The sequence below is a fragment of the Typopeltis vanoorti genome, chromosome 15 (genome assembly GCF_054136105.1).
Source record: "Typopeltis vanoorti isolate ZY-2024b chromosome 15, IOZ_Tvanoo_1.0, whole genome shotgun sequence".
NCBI classification, from domain to species: Eukaryota; Metazoa; Arthropoda; class Arachnida; order Uropygi; family Thelyphonidae; genus Typopeltis; species Typopeltis vanoorti.
In genome coordinates, this window is record NC_143563.1 from 110195140 (window position 1) to 110217487 (window position 22348).

At 35.6% G+C, this 22348-nt stretch overlaps 1 protein-coding gene across 3 annotated transcripts in view; it reads right to left on the reverse strand.

Annotated features, from left to right (window-relative positions):
• The window catches only part of LOC150099075 (uncharacterized), a 162297-nt gene that overhangs the window by 23374 nt on the left and 116575 nt on the right, over positions 1-22348 (reverse strand). For all 3 annotated transcript variants that reach the window (XM_090405059.1, XM_090405060.1, XM_090405058.1), the window contains one exon: positions 9420-10000. In XM_090405059.1, coding sequence (XP_090261185.1) covers positions 9420-10000 — 581 coding nt within the window. The remainder of the gene's footprint in view (positions 1-9419; positions 10001-22348) is intronic.

Below are 22348 nucleotides of genomic sequence, written 5' to 3' on the forward strand. Positions count from 1 at the left end.
CTTTCTAAGACAATTTTTCCATTCTTTCATTTTCATTTTTGGATTCAATCATTTTTTGTTGTCACTGTTTAATATTTTTCTTATCAATAGTTCTATTTGTCTAATTCTGTATGTTTTGTATATTTATTGTCATGTCATATTTTTACAGATTTCATTTAGCTTGTTTATCAACTTTTGCAGTTCATTTGGGGTCTTGCAATAAGGACGAGATCATCTGCATATTTGATATTATTTATGTTTAAACCATTGACATTGATTCCAGGCTCATCGTCTATTGCCTTCTTTACAACTTCTTCTAGATATATGTTGAATAGGCATGGGGATAATGGGCATCCCTTGCATTACTCCTTTTTGGATCTCTATAGTTTCTTTTCCTTTCTTGTCCTTTTTAATTATAGCATTTGTCTTAGAGTAATATTTTATCAGAAATTATATTATATATTTGTCTATTGCTATTTCTAGTAGAATTTTAAGAAGGATTTCTCTGTTGATGCTATCAAAAGCCTGTTTAAAGTCCACAAAACAACAATATAGTTCTTTATGGTCTTTCCAGCTGAACTCTGCTAGTTGGTGCAGTGTGAAAATTTGGTCTATTGTTGAATAGTTTCTTCGGAAACCAGCTTGTTCTATGCCTATCATTTCTTCGTAGGTGTTTTTTAATCTATTTTGTATAATTCTTATGAATATTTTATAGGTGTGGGAAAGTAAATCAATTGGTCTGTAATTTCTGCAGTCTCTTCTGTCTCCTTTCTTGTATATTGGGATGATCTTTAGTTCTCCAGTCATCTGGCTCTCCTGTTTGTAGTATTTTATTTAATAGGGTTGTTAAATATTCTATTGAGATGCTGCTTCCATATGACCACAGTTCAGTAGGGATAGTATTAATGCCTGGTGCTTTATTGTTTTTCATCTGTTTTATTGCATTTCTAACTTCTTCTTGTAAAAATTTTGGGTGGTCATTATTTTCTTCTATTGTTGGCATTGTAGTTTTGTTTCCTTGGTGGAAGATAGTCTTGAAATGGTTTGACCAGATTTTTCTTATATCTTCAATATTCCCGGTTTCAGTCATCTTGTTGTTTATCATTGTTACTGCTTTTGCTGAGAATTCCTTTGTAATTTCTCTTACAGTATCATGGAAGACTTTTAAGTTTTTTTGTTGGTATGCTTCTTGGCATTTCTTAGCTTTTTCTTCTAACCATTTTTCTTTGGCTTTTTTGCATAGGTTATCAACTTTATTTTTTAGTGCTCAGTATTTTTCTCTATTCTCTTCATTGTTTTGTTGGTTTACAAGTATCTTGGCCTCTCTTTTCTCTTCTATTGTAGCTACGATTTCTTGGGTTATCCACTGCTTGTTTATTTTGAGTTTGTTACTTAGAGTGTCTTTTGCAATTGATAACACTGTTTCTTTTCCTTCTCCCCAGTATTTTCTACTGTTCTGGAAGATGAAGGGTTTTCATTTCAAGCACATCTGTTTTAAAAATCGACTTCTGCTTGATGTTTTCTTCTTTTCCGATATTGTTTTTTCCTGTTGAATTTTAATCTTCACTTTGGCAGTTAATATTTCGTGGTCAGTGTCGAAATCAAAACTTCTTAATGTTCATACATTATTTACTGATCTTTTCCATTGTTTGTTTATGATGATAGAGTCTATGCAGTTCTTTATATTACCATGATAAATTTAGTTTAATCCTTTATTCAAGTGTGAGCAAACAAAGTTTGGGCCTGAAAATATCTTCAGGACTGGGGTAAGGTAGTACAACACAGGACAACTCGTAGCAAAGGTTTCATTAGACCGTTTATATTACCATCTGGGGATGTCCATGTATATTTATTATTAGAGCGTTGATAGAACAATGTGTTTGTAATCATTAGACTGTTTGCTTTACAGAAGTGGAGTAATTGTTCTCCTCTGTCATTAAGCTCTCCGTATCCAAATTTCCTCATCAGATCTTTTTTGTCTGCTGTGAACTGTTCTATTTTAGATTTAAAATCTCCCATCACTATCATGAGTTCTCTATTTTTGGGATTTTTTATTTCCTGTTGAAGTTCTTCATAGAAATTTTCTATTTCTTCCTCTGAATGGTTACTGTCTGGTGCATATATTTGGATTATTTTAATTGCTTTACCCTTTTTCTTCTGCTTGAAGTTTGGCTGTAATTATTCTAGGAGACACTGGTTTTATTTCAATTACTGAGTGTGTAAGTTTCTTTTCAATTAATAATGCAACTCCTTCTGTGTGTATGTTATCTTTTTTTCCTGATAGGTATAGTCTTCCTTCTGGTAAATCCATGAATCCATCTCTGCACCAATGTGTCTCTGATAAACCTAAAATACTCCATTTCAGTCTCTCATAAATCTACAAAACTTAAATACAGATTCTTGTTCCCGTGATTTCTTAACTACAATATCTGATCTTGATGACCAGTTAAGCTAGAACCCAGCATGTTCTCCAAATTCCTCAGCCACAATTTCTCTTAGTCTCTTGTCAAGTACACTTGTACAAATTTTACATGGAACAATTAGTATAGAAATTCCTCTGTAATTCTCATTAAGTTTTATTTCTTAATAAAACTTAATGCAAGATAAAAAATGTTGAACAGATGACATAGTTGAACTATTTAATGATCGCTTTATTAGTGTTTCATCCTGGTACTACAGGCTTTATTCCTAGATGAATGAGTGGTGAAGTGAATGATGTATTCCGACTACTGAGTACCTAAATGTTAATACGGCAGAGGAGCTAAATGGATAATAATAAATTTAGTTTAATCCTTTATCCAAGTGTAAGCAAACAAAGTCTGCTTACACTTGGATAAAGTGGATTGGTTAGTGGATTGATTGCACCTGAAAATATCTTCAGGACTGAGGTAAGGTGGTGCAACACCAGGTAACTCCGAGCAAAGGTGGACCAAGCTCTCATCTTTATCCAAGTGTAAAATAAACACTTGGATAAAGGATTAAACTAAATTTATTATAGTCTAACCAAGTGCAAAATAAACTTCCAACATCTTTCTCTAAAAGAACTAGATGGAATTTTATGTGTTTTAAGAGAATGTGCTATGAAACTGACCGTACTAATAAAGTGACTGTTTAATGCAAGTTTCGCAATGGGGCAGATTCATGGAGAGTATGTATCAAAATATAGACCTATTCGTATTTCTTCTGTAGTAGTGATGATTTTGGAGAAATTGGTAAGAATCCATGTACAAATTGGGCAGATGAGGGTAATATTATTTATGCAGGCCAGCATGGATTTGTTAAAGGGCATTCTTGTTTTAAATCTGGTTACCTTTTTTACAATAGGGTAAGAAGAGCAGTAGATGAAGGTAAGGCATACACTGTCATTTTTTTGGATTTTTCCAAAGGAATTTGACAGGGTGCCACATGACAAGTTGATTTTTAAGTTGCATCATATGGATTTGGATATCAGGTTAGTGGATTGAATTGGTGATTGGCTTTCTGATAGATATCAAAAATAGGAACGTTACAAGTTGAGTTCCATAGGGTTCAGCCTTGGGACCATTGCTTTTCAATGTTTATGTCAATGATATTGTCAAATAACTACAGGGAGGTGTTCAGTTGTTTGCAGATGATGTGAAGCTTGGGAGGGTTATTAGTAATAGTGCTGATGTTTTTGCTCTTCAAGAGGATTTGAATAAGCTGGAAAGGTGGGAAAAGGCATGAGGAAGTTAGTTTAATGCAACTAAATGTAAGGCTTTAAAATTTGTGATCCACAGAAGGGTGGATCTTGGGGTGATTATGGATGGAGATTTAATGTTATGGAGGCATATTGCAAAGGTGTCCGCACGGTCAGCCTAGTGGCTATGAGCTTTGCAACCATATGCCTGGGGAAGGAGTGTCCTAGGTTCGATTCCTGTCGACGGCATGAGGAGCTTAAGGATCTTCCTCAGCTAGCCAAGTTAACTGGTCTTTGGCATGGACAGCAGGATTTTTTCCACCAGTTTATCTGGGGGTTTTCATCCCGCAAGCAAGCGAACTGGCCCCATGAACACACACAGATTACAGTCAGTAATACTGACCCAGCCATAGGCCTGATTTGTCAACTATGTCGGTCTTAAGCCTAGATAAAATTTGGGGGGATTGAGATGGTGCCATACCTTCTCGTAAAAGGGACTCACGGATTGTATCATAATATGAAAACTAACTATTGCAAATGTTGTGAAGCCATTTTCAGAGAAATATGGTAATGTTGAGAAGAACATTGACCATAAGAGATAAAAGTGTGCTGGTCCCATTGTATAAAGCTTTGAACAGACCACATCTAGATTTCTGTGCTCAGATCTGGTCACTAGGATTTGAAGGGAATGAAATAACCTTGGAGAGAGTGCAGAGACAGACAAAAATGATATCAGGACTGTATAACATTAATTATGAGAATAGACTGAGGCACGGAGACCGCAGAGTTTGGTGGATAGAAGGCAAGGGGGGGATACGATTGAAACATTTAAGTTGTTGAAGGGTTGTTACTGAATCAACACTGAAGATATTTTTCATAGAATGAGGGAAAGGAGCAACGACAAGGGGCTATCCCTGGAAGTGTATAGGAACGTGGAATGCATTTCCTGACAGAGTGTAGTGAACATGCAGACTATGGATGATTTTAAGGAGTGGCATGATAGACTTCGTTTCACTAGTGTTGACCTCCTGCGATGAGTCTTTTGATTCCATGGGGATCAGGAAAATAATAACTTCAAATCTTTTTTTAATAGCTCCAGAACATTTTGCCACCTTCTTGATATTTATCATCTATATTCTTATTGTCCGCGCGGTTAGCCTAGTGGCTTAGTGCTTCGCAACCATATGCCTGGGGAAGGAGTGTCCTAGGTTCGATTCCCGTCGGAGACGTGAGGAGCTCAAGGATCTTCCTGAGCCATAGCCAAGTTAGCCGGTCTTGGGCATGGACAGTAGGGTTTTTTCCGCCAGTTTATCTGGGGTTTTTCATCCCGCAAGCAGGCAAACCGGCCCCGTGAACACACAGGTTACAGTCAAAAAAATACTTACGGCAAGGAAGGCAACGGGAAACCACCTTGCTCATAATCATCTCCCTAGTATAGTAGCATATATAGCTACCCTCCCCTGGCCGTATGGCAGAAGGGAACAGATAGATAGATATTCTTATTAGTCTTCCCATGACTTTTGTTTAGATGCTTTTACATACAGCTTAGCTCTCTTACATTTCATTTACAGCTCTCTTACATTGCTCCACGAGAATACAATCTGTATTCTCTTGGAGCATCTGCTGACTTACTTGCTAAAAACGTTTGAACGCTTTCTTCTTTTCTAAGTCTGCATTTTTACATCATGGAGTTCTATATTTTTTTTATCCTTGTACACAACTCCAAAATATGCCTTATTAGCTGATTCAATCAAGATTTTCTTCAGAGAGTGCCCAAGTCTCCAAGGTTTAATTCTTGTTTTCAAACTCTTTTCAATTTTTCTTAAATAATATTTCAAGTAGAGTCTATAGTTCATCTGTAAAAGCTGCTCAACTTTTATTCTGTTTAAAACTTTTACATGTGTTTTTAATATGATATTCATTTTTATCCAACTTAAAACTAAGTAATAATCACTTCAAATTTCCTGTGTACCTTTGTATCCTGAAACAGTGAGATACTTTTTTTTTCCCATCTTTTGCTTCTGTCAATATAGTGCACATTTTTATGTTGAAACATAGTATTAGTGATGACTAGTTCATGTTGCAAACAGAAATCCAGCAGGAACCAAGAACTTACCATTAGTATTAGCTTTACCCTTTTCTCCAAATTTTCCCCAAACATATCAATATGTCTAGGATTAATTTCTTACTCTGCTGATATGATTTCCAACAAAGGTGTATGTTTTGCTAGCAAAACACAACAAGCAGAGTTGAGTTTTGCTAGCAGTGAAATGGACAAAGGTTATCCAAACCACAGTGATAAATATTTTAGAGACTGGAATTTAGAGTATAGAAGTTAAGAATCATGAAGTTGTGATCTGTGCACATCAAGGTTTGTCAAATAAAAAAGAGGAGTGTAATGTGCTATTATCACCAAATTATGCATTGGATCTACTCCAGCTTACCAATTGGTGGTAAGCTGGAGTAGATCACTGTTATACGAAGGAAAGAGGATAGGCAAAAGAACAGAACCTTGTGGAACCCCAGCATAAAGAATCATCTAATATCACATGAAGTGTGCATCTGGTCAGAAAACTGGCAAGCCAATCTCAGATTTGGAGTGTGGGGGGGGGGAACAAATGATGGACACTTAATTATTACACCTTTATGCCATAGCTGGACTAACTTCCAAACTGCAGGATAGTACTAGTGAATAAAAAGAGAGCAAAAACAGGTGACAGAGTGGGAGTCAACTCTGGTGTACAAACCTTGAAACAAATAGAGGAATGACATCAGGACAAGTAGACTTTTTGGTATCTAATTTGTACAAGATTTTTCTGATGTTTTCTGGCAAAAGGTCAGACAAGCCATTGAGTGATAACTATTTTAAATGGTTGGGAGGAGGGACATTTACCAAGATGATCGTCAGGGTTGGAGGAGACATAAGAAGACAGGAGGTGGTTTTTTCTTTGTAGATAATGCAACAGAACCATCCTGATGTAACAATGGTGGTCAATAGAGACTAAAAGGCATGGTTGCCACTTGGACAGGAGTTACTATAAGGAGATTCAATTATAAGGGATATACTTAATGAAAATGTGATGAAAACATGTTTCCAAAGTGTGAAAATCAAGGATTTTAGTGAATAATTGGTCTGTCCCAATTGACAATATGTACTTGTTGTTATTAAGACTTACAGTCTACAGCTCTCATGAAAATTTATGACATACAGCTTTCTCTATGCCGTGGAAATTCTTATGTATTGCCATGGCTGCTTGCATTCCAAACAGGTTATCTAGAATAAGAAAGCAAGTTGTGGTAACCAGCTCTCTCAAGGAGAGGAGGATCCCATCGTAAAATGCCAATAAATTGCTAAAACTCTGGCACAACTGTGGACTTGAAAACATTTTAAATGCTTTTCACTAATATATGGTTATCATTCCTCTCTGAAACTGTTAACTCTGAGTACTCATTTGGCATAATAATCAGTATAACTTTCCAAGCAAACCAATGATCTCCATCATAGGCCACAATAATTAACATACTGCATAACAGTTAATTTTCCTGCAAAAAGATAGGTATCAAATAACTTTTGAAAGGATAGTATAGAATAAATTTATATACCATTTTGGTTATGTTCATTCTAATTCAAGATTATTTTGCCTAGATTCAACACACAAACTGCCATTTTGACAAAAATACGAGAAAGTAACTAAAACACTTTTTTTGAATGTTAGTCAAGCGGGTTTTAATTTATTGTCCTACATGTTTCGCCGATTTCTGCTATCAGCATCTTCAGGGAATACAATTGGTAAGCTATATGAAGGTAACAGACTAGGTTTTAACTGACAGTTCTAATTCATACAAAATTAGTATTGTGCGAGGCAATGCGCGTGTCTTGGGAACATGATTTATTTGTTATGAGACATAATGTAATTGGCGTGAAAGTTAATTTCTTTGATGTTTAGTGATCTGATTAAAGCTTTCCAAATTTTCAGTAGGATTAGACCTTGATTCTTATTTAGGTTTCCTATTGAACGGGCAACTGTAGCAGCCTCCTTGAAGGTTCTGGAATGGTAGTTCTCTTCTATATAGGGCATACGACTCTTATCCCTATATCTGAAGATGATATCCTAGAGCAAGCCTTGACGTCACATCTCTGTTTACAAACATTCCAGTTGTGGAAGTCATCCATATCTTAGACAACTTGTTCCCAAGAAACATCACTACTTTGTCCAATCATTGTTTAACTTCGAACTATTTCATTTGGCAAAAAACAGTCTCCAAACAACTTACCGGATTAGTAAGTTGTTTGTAGACTGTTTCACTCCTTCTTGCGCTGACTTATTCATGGAAGACCTAGAGGATAAAATTTTATCCCAAATTACTCCAAAACTGAAAACTTGGTACAGATATGTTGATGACATCTTTATCATTTGGAATCATACAAAAGAAGAACTAATGGATTATCTCAACCAAATCAATAGTTTCCACCATACCATCAAATTCACATTAGAAATTGAAAAAAAAATGAAAAACTTCCATTTCTAGACATTCTAATAAAAAAACAAACCAATAACAGTATCAACCTGTCTGTGTATAGAAAACCTTCGAATACTGGACGTTACCTCAATTTCCACTTGTCTCATCATATATCCCAGAAACTTAGCATTATCCATATGCTTAAGAAAAGAGCTATACATTACACACAGACCAAGATGACTTACAAAAAGAATTAACTACAATATCCAGAGAGCTATCCTAAAAGACTGCAACAATATCCTCTTTTCGGATATACCACAAAGACAACGTGATGACACCCAATACATCAGTACTATAACTATTCCATTTGTCAGTAGTATTTCCAAAAAATTGGCTATCCTTCTAAAACCACACAATATTAGAGTAGCATTCAAGCCAGTCAATACTATTCGGAAATTTTTAAGATCACCGAAAGACCCTCATCCATTTTACAAGTACTCTAGAGTATATAATATACCTTTCTCCTGTGGTGTTAGTTACGTTGGTCAGACCTCTAGAAGCTTTGAAACGAGACAAAAAGAACACATAGGATATGCCAGAAACAACAGACAAGCTATTTCTTGCCACTCTGCCTCTACCAACCATCTCATTGAGTGGGATAAGAGTCATATGCCCTATATAGAAGAGAACTACCATTCCAGAACCTTCAAGGAGGCTGCTACAGTCACCTGTTCAACAGGAAACCTAAATAAGAATCGAGGTCTAATCCTACCGGAAATTTGGAAAGCTTTAATCAGATCATTAATCATCAAAGAAATGAACTTTCACACCAATTACATTATGTCTTGTAACAAATAAATCATGTTCCCGAGACACACACACACACACATTATCTCACACAATACTAATTTTGTATGAATTAGAACTGTCAGTTAAAACCTAGTCTGTTACCTTCATTTAGTTACCAATTGTTATATATAGTTACCCTGAAGATGCCGATAGCAAAAATCGGCAAAACATGTAGGACAATAAATTAAAACCCACTTGACTAACATTCAAAATGTGTTTTAGTTATTATACAAGTAGTCAAGGAAGAAAATCACTATGAATATGAGAAAGTATTTTTAAATAACTTTCTCACCCAATACAGCAGCCTCAGAAAAATTTTTAAAAGAATGAGATCAATTTAAAAGGAAGTACTGTTATAAATCATCACCACTATGATATTCAAGCTGATCTTAAAGTGTGAGGCATATAAAAAAAAAAAAAAAGAAAAGAAAAAATGCTCTGCACATAAAAGTTTAGAAATTAAGGTACTTACACATATATTTATTTAATTTCCTAGAGAATTTACTTCCATAATCAAATTCTGTTTTGCTATCCTCAACTGACAAATTCTGCATTTCAGTACTAAGTGATGCAACTTCTAAACCATGCTGAAAAGAAAGTGTGCTGTCACCAGCTCCTCTGTACCACTCTTTGTCACAAATCTGGTGTTCATCTGGTTTTTTATCTTTTATACGTTTCATAGCAGAAAATTCATTTTGATCAGTTTTATGGATCGAGTCCTGTTTTTCTGTAAGCATAACTTTTGGAGATTTGTTTTTTGTATAGTTTATCCTTCTACTATTAGAAACTGACTCCTTGTTTTCTAAACATTTATTATAAATATCTTGATTATGCACAGGAATATGTACATTAGAAACATCATCATCATAAATATTAGCATTATGACTGGGAATAGAAGGGCTGCTATCAAAAGGAAGTTTGTTTTGTCTTCCTCTTCCCCTGTTTTTTCCCTGTCTTTTACCTTGGCCCCGGGGATTACCAATTATGTTGGATTTTTCTCTAAAATATGCTTCTTGATCTTGCCAATTACGAGTGTACCTTGAAGGTCCACGCCTGAAAATAAATAAGAGGTATTAATATTTGAGCTAAATGTAATATAATGGTTTATTTTTAATTATAAAACAATTAAAGTTAGTACAGATATTACTAGACTCATGTAAAACATTAAATATTATACAGAATAGCACACTGGAAATATATCACAAATGAAACATTAATATATCACCAACAAGAGAGAGAAATAAAGAGAAAATAATAATGTTAATGTCATTAAATATTTAAGCTAAAAGCAAAAATAAACAAAATGATACACAGAGAAGACTGCATAACAAGAGAGCATAAAAATTAGCATAAAATAGCACCTTATGGACATTGGTATGCCTACTTAATTCCATGCAAGTAATGCGCTAGGTAGTAATTTATTATTTCTAAACATAAATGCCAGGAGAGTCTGAAACAAAGGGTTGAGTTCATTGCTTTATTGAATACAATATGGCCTAAGATTCTTGGCATTAGTGAAACCTGACTATCAGAATCAGATATGGTAACTGGGATCGAGGGTAATGGGTATACTATTTACTAGGAATGACAGAAGAGATAGGAGAGGAAGAGAAGTACTACTAATGATATCAGATGACTTAAGTCCAGTTAGGGTAGAAATGCAAGAAAATAATGAGTGTAACAATGTCTCAAGTAGCAATGAGTTTGAGTCTATCTGGTGTGAAGTGGAGGCTAACAAAATGAAATATACAATAGGGTATTACTACAGATCTGGCTGTTCAGTTGCAGGGGATGAAGAAATGCATCATCATCATCAAATTCCTGATTTGTACCCTCAAGGGGTGTACAGGATATGCTAGTACTACATGAAAAATTTACATCATTAATAAAAAAACTTCCTATCTACAATTTTCCTCCAAATCAGTCTGTTACTTGTCAAGACTCCAATATTATCAGATCTTATATTTCTATCGTCCAAGGCACTTTGTACCATATAAATCCACCTATTTCTTGGTCGTCCTCTGGGTCGTGTTCCTGCTAACCTGGCAGAGAATACTTGTTTTGCTAATCTTTCCTCGCCCATTCTGTTTAAGTGACCATACCACCTGAGATTACCTCTGCTAATGCATTCCTGGATGCCAACAATGTCAAGTTCTTTCCTAATATCCTCGTTTTTAATATGATATTGCCATTGATGCCATCTGTTCACGCCTCTAATCTTTCTCAGGACTCCCATATCTGGGGTCTCTAGTCTTTGGTCAAGTGTTTTACTTCTAACCCAGCTCTCAGATCAATGTTAAAACTGGTTTGAACATTGTCTTGTATACAGCTAATTTAGTGTTCCGACTAATTTCTCTCTTATTCCATATGAATTTATTTGATTGACTTCCTACAATGCCAGCTTTGTTGATTCTGTTGTCTATTTCCATATTTAATTTACCATCTTTACTAAAAATCGTGCCTAAGTAGCTGAAATGTTTTACTTGTTCCACAGGTTCTCCAGTCACAACACAGTTGACATTTTCAACGATTCTACCTATTTTCAATGTCTTTGTCTTTTTATTGCTGACCCTCATACCATAGCTATTACAACAGTTATTCAATTTAGTTAGGGAATCTTGCAAGCTTGTAGCGGATTTATTTAGAAGTATAACATCATCCGCATAAAGCAAAGAGCTGACATTAACATCTCCAATTTTGATATCATGTTTAATACCACTTTCCTTCATAATGTGATCCATATAGATAACGAATAACAGAGGGGATAATGTACATCCTTATCTCACACCTTTACATTAAACCATCTTCCTGTACTTCCTTCAATTCTAACTGCTTATTTACAACGCAAATAAAGACTATGCATTGCTTGATATAATACCCCATTTACACCATATAACTGCAGCGTATTGAATAGCTTCTCTTTTGGCACCTTGTTATATGCCTTTTCCAGATCGACAAAACTTAAATACAGATCTTTGTTATATTCCCATGCTTTTTCAACTATTTGTTGTAAAGTGAAGATCTGATCCTGACCACCTCTATTTGGCCTGAATCCAACTTGTTCTTCACCAAGCTTTTCTTCCACAATTCTTCTCAAACGTTTCTCAAGTACACTTGCATAGATCTTGCCAGGAACACTCAGTAGGGAAATACCTCTGTAATTCTCACATTCAGTTTTATTTCATTTTTATATATGGGTACTATTAAAGCTCCACTCCAATCATCAGGAATTTGTCCCTCTCTCCAGGCTTTCTGAACTATACAGAGCAGCCACTGTAAGACTTTTATACCACCATACTTCAGCATTTCTGGTCGAATATCTACTCCTGCTGCCTTTCCACATTTTAAGCCTTCCATGGCTTTTTCTATTTTAAATATCGATATATATTCCTCCTGTATGCCGGTTGATTGTTTTTTAACACTGTGCTATCACTGCTTGTTTCGTTTAGCAATTTTTAGAAGTAATTATTCAATACTTCAAGGATATCTTTTATTCCCATTTTCATGTCACCATTATTATCTCTAATTCCTTTTACAGCACTCTTTCCTCCATTTCTAAGCTTCAACAAGCTCCAGAATATCTTACCACCTTCTTGATATTTATTTTCTATGTTCTTGCCTAAGTCCTCCCATGACTTTTGTTTAGCTAGTTTTACAGTGTTTAGCTTTCTTACATTTGTCTCTATGTTCTCTAAGAGCATAAGCTGACTTATTTCCCAGGAACTTTTGATATGCTTTCTTCATTTCCTTCACTGCCTCTTTAACTTCCTGTGTCCACCATGGAGTTCTAATTTTTCTATCCTTGCAGACAACTTCACCACATGCCTCTCTGGCTGAATCAATCAATGTTTTCTTCAGAGTTTGCCACTGAATCTCCAAGGTTTGATTCCTGTTCTCAAACTCTTTCATTTTTTCTTTCTAATCTTTGTGTATTTTTAGTCTACAGTTCACATCTGAGAGCTGCTCAACTTTTATTCACTTTAAAACTTTCTTACATGTTATTCTTTTCAATATGAAATTCAATTTTATCCTGCTCAAGACTAAATAGTGATCACTTGCAATTTCAAATCCTCTGTACACTCTGGTGTCCTGCACCAGTGGAAAAACATCACTATCAACAATAACACAGTTAATGAGACTTTTCTTATTCCTTGCCTCTTCTCTCCATGTGAATTTGTGCACATTTTTATGTTGGAACATAGTGTTAGTAATAACTAGTCCATGTCCCGAGCAGAAATCCAACAGATATTTGCCATTATTATTAGCTTTGCTGTTTTCTCCAAATTTTCCTAAAATAGTTTTGTATGTCTCACAATCATTTCCTACTCTGCTATTTAGATCCCCAACAAGGACCAACTTTTCCTTTTTCATTGTGTCAGTTACTTTTTCTAAAGCCTGAAAAAATTCCTCCACTTCTACCTTAGTAGAACCTTCCAGGGGACCATAGGCACAAATAAGTCTCATTGTCCAATTCCTCATTCTGATATTTGCTCACATCACTCTATTTGAGACTGCCTGCCATTCAAGAAGATTAGCCTCGTATTTTGTGTTGAATACTATGGCTACTCCTTCTTTTCCTTGATTGTTATTGCCTGAATATAACATTTTGTATTTATTGCTCAGAAAGATCTCACCAGTTTTTGTCTTTTTCGTTTCAGTCACCCCTATTATGTCAATCTGGTACTTATCTAATTCCTCAGCTAGCTCCATTTCTTTGCCATTCAGGCTTCTTATGTTGATAGTACTGATCTTTAACTCTGGTGATGTTGAGTTGGGGTGTGCTTTCAAATTTGTTCCAGTAGCTGACTTTTTGTTGTTCGCCCTGCTTCCCTGGCAAAAACAATGGAGGGTCTTGTTTAACCGGGCAACGCCCCAGCTGGCATGAAATTTTGTCATATTGTACTATCATTTATATATTGGTTTAAGCCAATAAGAATACAATTTGATCAGCTAAATCCCAAATTGGCAGCCCATCCTTGTTCGTTCAGTATCCTGGTAGAGACCCAAAAGGGTGCACCACGAGAAGGTGAGGATTGGACATTAGGTCAGAAGCACTGGTTGGTTCTCTGCATTCCTTTAAAGGCTATGTGGAGGTCTCCTCTCAGTTATACAGCTTTGACCCTTAAGCACCCCATGAAGAAATGCATCGCCAATTTATCTTTATGGGTGCTAAAGGAGTGATCATTATGGGTGACTTTAATTTTACAAACATTGATTGGGTAGATGAGAAATCTCATGATAAAAAAGTGGAATTTATTGAATTGTTGCATGACAACTTTCTCAAGCAGCAAGTGAAAGAAGAAACTCAAGGTCAAAGAGTGTTTTATTTGCTCATAAGCATCAGAAGGGTTCACTGTTAAGAATATGGTTATTTTACCACCAGTTGGTGACAGTGATCATGCTGTGCTTTCTTGGGAAGTATCTAATTGCATTGATGCTCCAATTAGAACAGGTTACAAGTTGAACTAGAAAGTTGGAAATTATGATCAACTTAGGAGAATACTATCTTTGGTCCAATGGTATCAGTTAGTGAATGAAAAAAATGTCAGCAGTGCATGGGAATCTTTGAAAACGTGCTTAAATGAGGGGTGGTATCTGAATGTATCCCTAGTGTTCAAACAATAAATAGGTTGGGAGTGAAATGGATGTGCAACCTTATTAAGCAAGAGATCCACAAGAAGATGATGTGGAAAGAATATCGTGAGAATAAGAGTGAGAAGAGCTATGAAATACGTAAAGCTCAGGGCAGAAAAGTAACAAATATTGTACTGAAAGCTAAAACAGAGTATGAAAAGAAATTGGCCATGCAAGCTAAAGGAAATCCAAAAGAACTTTATCATTATGCCACAAGCAAAAGAAAGAATGAATGTGAAAGAATAACTTTATTCAATGCAGATGGCACTTTAGTGTCGGAAGCTAATGAGATCGTTCAGTTAATGAGTGCTGACTTTGCTAAGATATATTAACCAGGTGTATGTAACATGGTGCACAGTGCTACTGTTACATTACATGAAGAGTTAGAGGTTCATGAAAATGATGTTGGAGAGCTGTTGAATAACCTGGATTTGTCAATAGGAACTGATGGAATATCAATTAAGATTTCCACATGTTTGCATAACTTGAGTCTCAGCTCAGGAATGATACCATAGGAATGGAAGGAATGTATGATAGATCCATTGTACAAGGGTGGTGCAAAAACTAATGTGTAACTACTGACTTATCAGTATCTCTGGTGTGGTAGTGAAGATTTTAGAGAAGTTGGTAAGAACACGCATACAGAAATAGGTAAACAAACAAGCTATACTCTGCAAGGAGCAGCATGGGTTTAGTAAAGGAATGTCATGGTTTAGCAATTTGCTCATGTTTTATAACAATGTTATAGCCGAGCTGGATAAAGGGAATGGATACACTAAGATAATGTTAGATTTTGCTAAGGCATTTGATAGGATACCACACGAAAGGCTGTTGCATAAACTGGAGAATATGGGATTGGAATATAAACTTGACTTGGATCGGTGGATGATTGATGACAGATAGAAAGTGTATATGGTGGGTGGGAATCTGTCAGATTTAAGGTGACCAGTAGTGTACCTCAGGGTTCAGTCCTTGGACCATTCTTGTTTAATCTATACATTAATGATATTAGGAAACGTCTAACAGGAGACGTGCAATTGTTTGCCAATGATGTGAAGATAGGCAGAGCAATCAAGGAATACTGCTGATATCCAGCACATACAAAATGATTTCAATAAACACTTCGGCATGATAAAATTTCCAACAATAAATTATATTAGTAGGGTTATGCCACAAGCAACTGACGATGCTAGGGATCTTGGTGTAATGGTGGATAGGAATCTGAAATTCAAAGGTCAGATAGCAAAAGTTGCAAATACAACTTAGAGGGTAATTGTGATGTTGAAGAGAACCTTGACATGTAAGGAAGTCATTTTGCCTCTTCATAGGCCTGGATAAGACCACACCTGGATTATTGTGCACAGATTTGGTCTCCCGCATTCCAAGGGAGATAAAGAAACTGTGAAAAAGGGTGCAAAGAAGAGATACAAAGATTATATCTGGATTATGGAATTTAGATTATGAGGATAGATTGTGAGCATGTGGATTGCAGACTCCGCTTAACAGGAGAAAGAGGGGTGATATGACAGAGTTCTATAAACTTTTGAATGGATATTATAAAATATCTGATGAAATTTTTCATTATATGACAGGTGGGGAGAGAAGATGGGGTCATCCATGGAAGTTAAATTTGTTTGCAGTCAAGAAAGGGATAAGTTTTTGTCTCACAGAGCAGTGCGTGAGTAGAATAGTTTGCCTTTAATGGTAGTGATTGCATCTAGTGAGAATGAATTTAAGGGAAGGTAGCTGGTTTGGGTGATTTATAGCCTCCCTCGACTCCCTGGAGGTCTCAGATAATGATGATAATAATACCCATGCTACTGTGCTTTACATATCTCATGTAAGATATGCTAAGCAAGAAAGGTTTTATATAAAATCCTTATGTGAGTTGAATCTTAACTATTTACCTGTACCATGTTTTTATAAACTCAATAGTTGTATCTGTGACTCATTTAAGGTATATCACAGAATACCAAACTGTTGAGCACTCTCTTAGCTGGTCTATAATTCTGGGGATCCCTTAATTTTTGGAACCATGGCAGTTGGCTAGTTTGTATTAGGATAAATGTGGATCTGGCTTTATTAATCTCCATTATAACAATTATTTATAAATTAATTAAGATGATTTGTAATTAAGAATAATTCCTTTATAAGTTAGTAAATAACAGAGGTGAAAATGTAGAAGAGATGACAATGATGGTTGGTATGAGTGGCATAACAGGTAGTGTGGATCGTGTAGCAAGAGATTTGAGATTGCTGTATACATTGTACAACAGAAACGTGAGGACAATAGAGTGTGATGTCTTGGTGTAATAATGCAGAGTGAAGAGAAGAGCAGTGACGATGAATGAGATGATAGCAAGAATATGTAGGAAGAGAGATCCGGAATAATTGGGTGCTTGGAATACATTTCAGGATGGAAAGTGGAGCTGTATGCAAGAGACCGATTACATTTGAATGAAAGAAGGATGCAGGCATTTGGAGAGACTGCTGTTTTCTGGGAAAGTGAGTATGTTAAGGCAAAGAAACTACAGTTCCAAAGGTGGAAGGTGCAGTGATGGTGGCTTGAGAAATGAGAGGATGTATACTATATTGTAGTATACACACTCTAATATATTACAGTATATACTGGAGTCTGTGTAGAGTAATAATAATAACTATGCAAATTGCAATATACAAACTGACAATGCACTGGTTTTCTGTATACAAATGCCAGGAGCTTTAGGAATAAAGGGAATGAGTTTGTGGCATTAATTGAAGACTTCTGGTATCAGTGAAACTTGGTTAACCAAAGAGAATGTTCTGCCAAGAATAGGGTGTTACTCATGGTAAGAGATGAATTGTGCTCTATTAGGGTAGAGAATGAGGGGGGTGGGAAATAATGCTAATGGCTTTGAGAGCATATAATGTTAGATGTATATAAGATAATTAGTAGGATGCTGCTATTGAGCAGGAAATATAGATGGTGATGAGTAGGAAACATTTAGGCAAATTAGTCTGACAAGTGCAAAAAGTGATTATGAGAGACTTCAAACAGAGCAATATAAATTGGACAAAGGAAGCGGTATAAGTACTAAGGGAAGTGAATTTTTGGACTTGAAGGATAACCATCTTAGACAGCATGAAGTGGAGGGAACACAAGGATCAAGTGTTCTGGACTTGGTCATAGTATGAGAGAATTTGATTGTGAATCAGATGTCATATTTGCCCCCAGTTGGCAAGAGTGATCATGTAGTCAGGACTTGGCGCATGAATAGGCATGTAGAAGTATCAAGGCAGAAGGAATTTATGTTGAATTATAAGGCAGACAACTATCATAGACTTAGAAACAACCAGCTTGAAGTGGTATAATGGATGAAAGAATTTGAAGGAAGAGAGGTCACTAGTTACTAACACCATGTTTCAATACACAGATGTGCACAAATTCACATGGAGACAAGACACAAGAAATAAGAAAAGCCTCATTGACTACGTCTAATATCTTCATGCTCATTCAGGATACAAGAGTGCACAGAGGATTTGAACTTGGAAGCAACCGTTACTATAGAATACTTTGCCACAGTAAACAACTTTTTTATAATGTAAATATTTCGTCTTATGTATCATAAGACATCATCAGTACAACTAACAAACAACAATAAAAATTGAATTAAAAAAAAAAAAACAGTAGTGTGCATGCTTAAATTGGAATCCCTCTATGTATACAGTTGCATGTTTATGGATTAAAAACTACTGGGCTGAAATTAAAATGACTTAAATTAAAATATAGCATATAAATTATTGAATACAACTGAGGATAACAATTTCCCAAACTTTTGGAATAGTGAGGCAGTCAATTCGATTAAGATTAGGTTATGAAGTAAGGCTTCACTTTCTTTACATAACAATTCATGTTTATATGTAATAACTTGGCATTTTGCCCTTATATTCATAGTAAGATAAGTTACACAAAAATAGCACTTGGTATATGCCAGGTAGTAGCATCATTGGTGAGAGTTTGTCTTTTCGAGAAGGTAGCAAGTTGTGAATTTGGTTGATGGTTTGTAGGTAGCAATGAGTTTGTATTTTCTCATAATTTTTGCCACACATTCAGAGATGCGTTTAACATGTGGTATAGGAGTCCTGTGGGCTTCTTCTTGTCTGTGCTGATTTGTAAGAGATTGGTAAATTATTTTTTGGGTTGTTATTGGACTGTATTCGTTTAGTAAGGCTGTTTCTTTGATAATTTCCAATTCTTGTTTTAGAGATTCTTCAGAAAAACAAATCTTGTGCGCTCTGGATACTAAAGATTTTATGATACCATATTTTTGAGATGGATGGTGAGCAGATGTATTATGGATATAATGACTTGAAAAGGTTGGTTTTTGGTAAGATGGAAGTGGAAATGGATCCATCTTATTTGAGCTGGATATGTACATCAAGAAAGGAAATACCTGTTGATGTTTCCTTTTCTAGTGTGAATTTGATACAAGGATGCAGAGTGTTGATTCTTTTGTAGAAATGAGTAGAGTTCAGGTTCCATATGACTTCAAACTGCAAAGACAGCATTGACGTAGCAGAGCCAAATTGTTGGTGTTGGGTCAAGAGCAAAAATTCATCTTCTAGGTGTTCAAAAAAAAAGTTGACTAAGCTTGGTGATAAGGGTGAGCCCATTGCTGTTCCTTTCTGCTGTTTATATATTTTATCTTTCCATGTGAATTAACTAGATATGATTGCAAATTTTAATAATTCCACTATGCCCGATGGAAATTTTTGCGTGTTTCTTTGTAAGGGATATTAGTGAAGAGAGAGAGAGAGACAATATCAAAGTTTACTAAGATGTCTGCATCTTATCTTCTAGTTTAATGTCTTTTATCTTTGCATGAAATTCTATGGAATTCTTTATCGTAGAGAATGAGTAGTCAGTGAGGGGATGGAAAATGTTAGACAGGAATCTTGATATTTTATATGTGAGACTGCCTATAGAATCCACAATAGGTCTTAGTGGACAGTTACTTTTATGTAATTTTGGTGAACCATATATTCCGGGAGGTCTTGCATGCTATGTTTTGAGTGTTTTGATGGTTTCTTCATCTATAGAAGTTTTGTTTCATCTAGTAACTTGAGTTTTTTGAGCTGACTTTTGGTAAAATCATTATTAAGCTAGGAGTAAGTATTGCGATCACGAAGCAGTAATTTCATTTTCTAATCATATGATTTAGCATCTAAGATTACAGTGGTATTGCCTTTCTCAGCTTTGATGATAAATATATTATTATTACATTTTAGTGAATTTGGGGCTTTTAATTCTGCTGGTGAAACATTCAACTCTGATAATCAGGCATCATAGATCACTTTGGCTATTTCAAACTATAATCTATAAGCTTCAATACTAGACAGATGGCTGGTGCTATCTTCAATGTTATGTATAAAATCAAGATATGGAACACGTTTGGGTGAAATCACAAACTTATGACCTGTTGCTAGTACGAGGTGTGGCTATTAAATAACGAGACTGGTTGCAAAAATGTGGTTTATTATAATTGTACAACTTAATTGTTATCCCCTTCAGCATACCTCCATCCTCTATCTATACACCATTGCATACAAATTTTATATTGTTGGAAACAGTGCTGCAAGTCATCAGGTGTTATCTGCTTCAGTAGCACTGCCATTTTCTCCTTTATCTCATTCACTGACTGAAAATGGGTGCCCTTCAAATGCAGATTTCAACTTTGGAAAAAGTTGAAAGTCCCACTGAGCAAAGTCTGGCAAGTAAGGTGGATGGTCCAACACTGGGATCTTCTTATCAGCCATATACTGCTTTACAGACAGTGCACTGTGGGCTGGAGTGTTGTTCTTCCACAGATCGGGTCTCTTCTTCCTCACTCGTTCTCTCAGCTTGGCCAGAACCTCAAGGTAATAATGTTGGTTAACTGTGTGACCCTCTTGTACCCATTCAAGCATTACTATGCTATTGATTTAAAAAAAAAAAAACTATCAGCATTGCCTTCAGTTTTGACTTGCTCATTCTTGCTTTTTTCATTCTTGGTGACATGGGAATTTTCCAGTGTATCAATTGTCTCTTTGTTTCTGGATCATAGTGGAAAATCCATGTCTCATCACATGTGATCTTCTCCTGCAAATCCGACTCCACTGTCAGCCATTCCATGATGTCAGTGCAAAGTTGTTTCTGGCAAATCGACTTCACACGTGTTTCTTTTATAACTGCCTACAGACAAACTACAAGGGACAGCAAACAATGCTTACCTCAATTGCTTCTAGAACCTTCAGGGTCATTCATGGCACAAGCGCATCCCACTGCTATGAGTACACAATTCACAGCCCACCTTGTCTCGTTATTTAATAGCCACACCTTGTATATTTTGCTCATCTTCAGTTACAGGCTGGACAGATAAGTTACCAACCCATTTGTCAGCAGTTAATTCAGTTGTATTTTTGTTAGATCATTCTAACAATGTTATGTTGATATGTTTATGATACTTTTTTCAAATGCTTTAGTACCTGCATTTTTGGAAAAATTATTAACCACGTGTAGCAGGTCTTGATTTTATGTATTTGGCAGATCACCTTCCAATTCTGTTGTTTTTGTGATGTTTAATGTCAGTTCCTTTTTCGAAACTCATAACTGATTTAGCAACAAGGAATGGCTAGCTTTTTGATACCTGGCGATTTAATGACTTCAACTTAGCAAAAGTGGGAATTAGTTTATAGTATCTGCACTAAAAAAATTAGATTCTGGCACACAGCTTACTTTCAATTGAAGCTTTCCCAGTAAGTTGCTCTTCTGTGCTGCCGACTCCTGTTTTTTTAATTCAATTCCTATTGTTGTTTGTTAGTTGTACTGATGATGTCTTATGTATCATAAGACATCATCAGTAAATCTTACCATCATAAAAAAAAGTTATTTACTGTGGCATACGTGTTATTCTATAGTCATGAATACCTCATATTGAAAAGAACAGTGTGTAAGAAAGTTTTAAAAAGAATTAAATTTGAGCAGCTTTTAAAAGTAAATTGTACACTTGACAATACAAACATTATTGAAGAAAATTTACAGCAGTTTGAAAACAAGAACCAAACCTTGGAGTCTCAGTGACAAACTCTGAAGAATACACTGATTGATTCAGCTAGGGGAGGTATATGGTGAAGTTGTCTACAAGGATAGAAAAATAACAACACCAATGTGGACACAAGAAGTTAAAGAAGCAGTCCTGGAAAAGAAGAAACCATACCAAAAGTTCCTAGCAAATAAGTCCACAGATGCCCTAAAAGAATACAGTGAAAAATAGGAGCAGCTAAGCTGTGTGTAAAAGTAGCTAAACAAAAGTAATGGGAAGACTCTGGTAAGAATATAGAAAATAAATAGCGGGAAGGTGGAAAAATGTTCTGGAGGCTATTAAAGAAGCCTAGAAATGGAGGAAAGAGTACTGTAAAAAGAATCAAAGATGATAAAGGTGAATGAAAACTGAAGATGAGGATATCCTACATGTCTGGAATAATTATCAATTCATCTCAAAAGTAATGTTGTTTTTAACATTAAATTTTGAAAGGATATAAAAGATAAACCACTTGCTAATTTAATGAAGTATATATTCTCCATTTGAATCAATAAAGCTCTTCCAATGTTGTAAAAGTCTCAGAACACCATTTTTATAGAATTCAGGTTTAGAGACAAAGAAGTCGCATAGGCTCAACTCAAGTGCTTCTAATATATTATATTGTTTTTCATTTATGAAATGTTGCAAACTTTGAAATAAGTAGTAA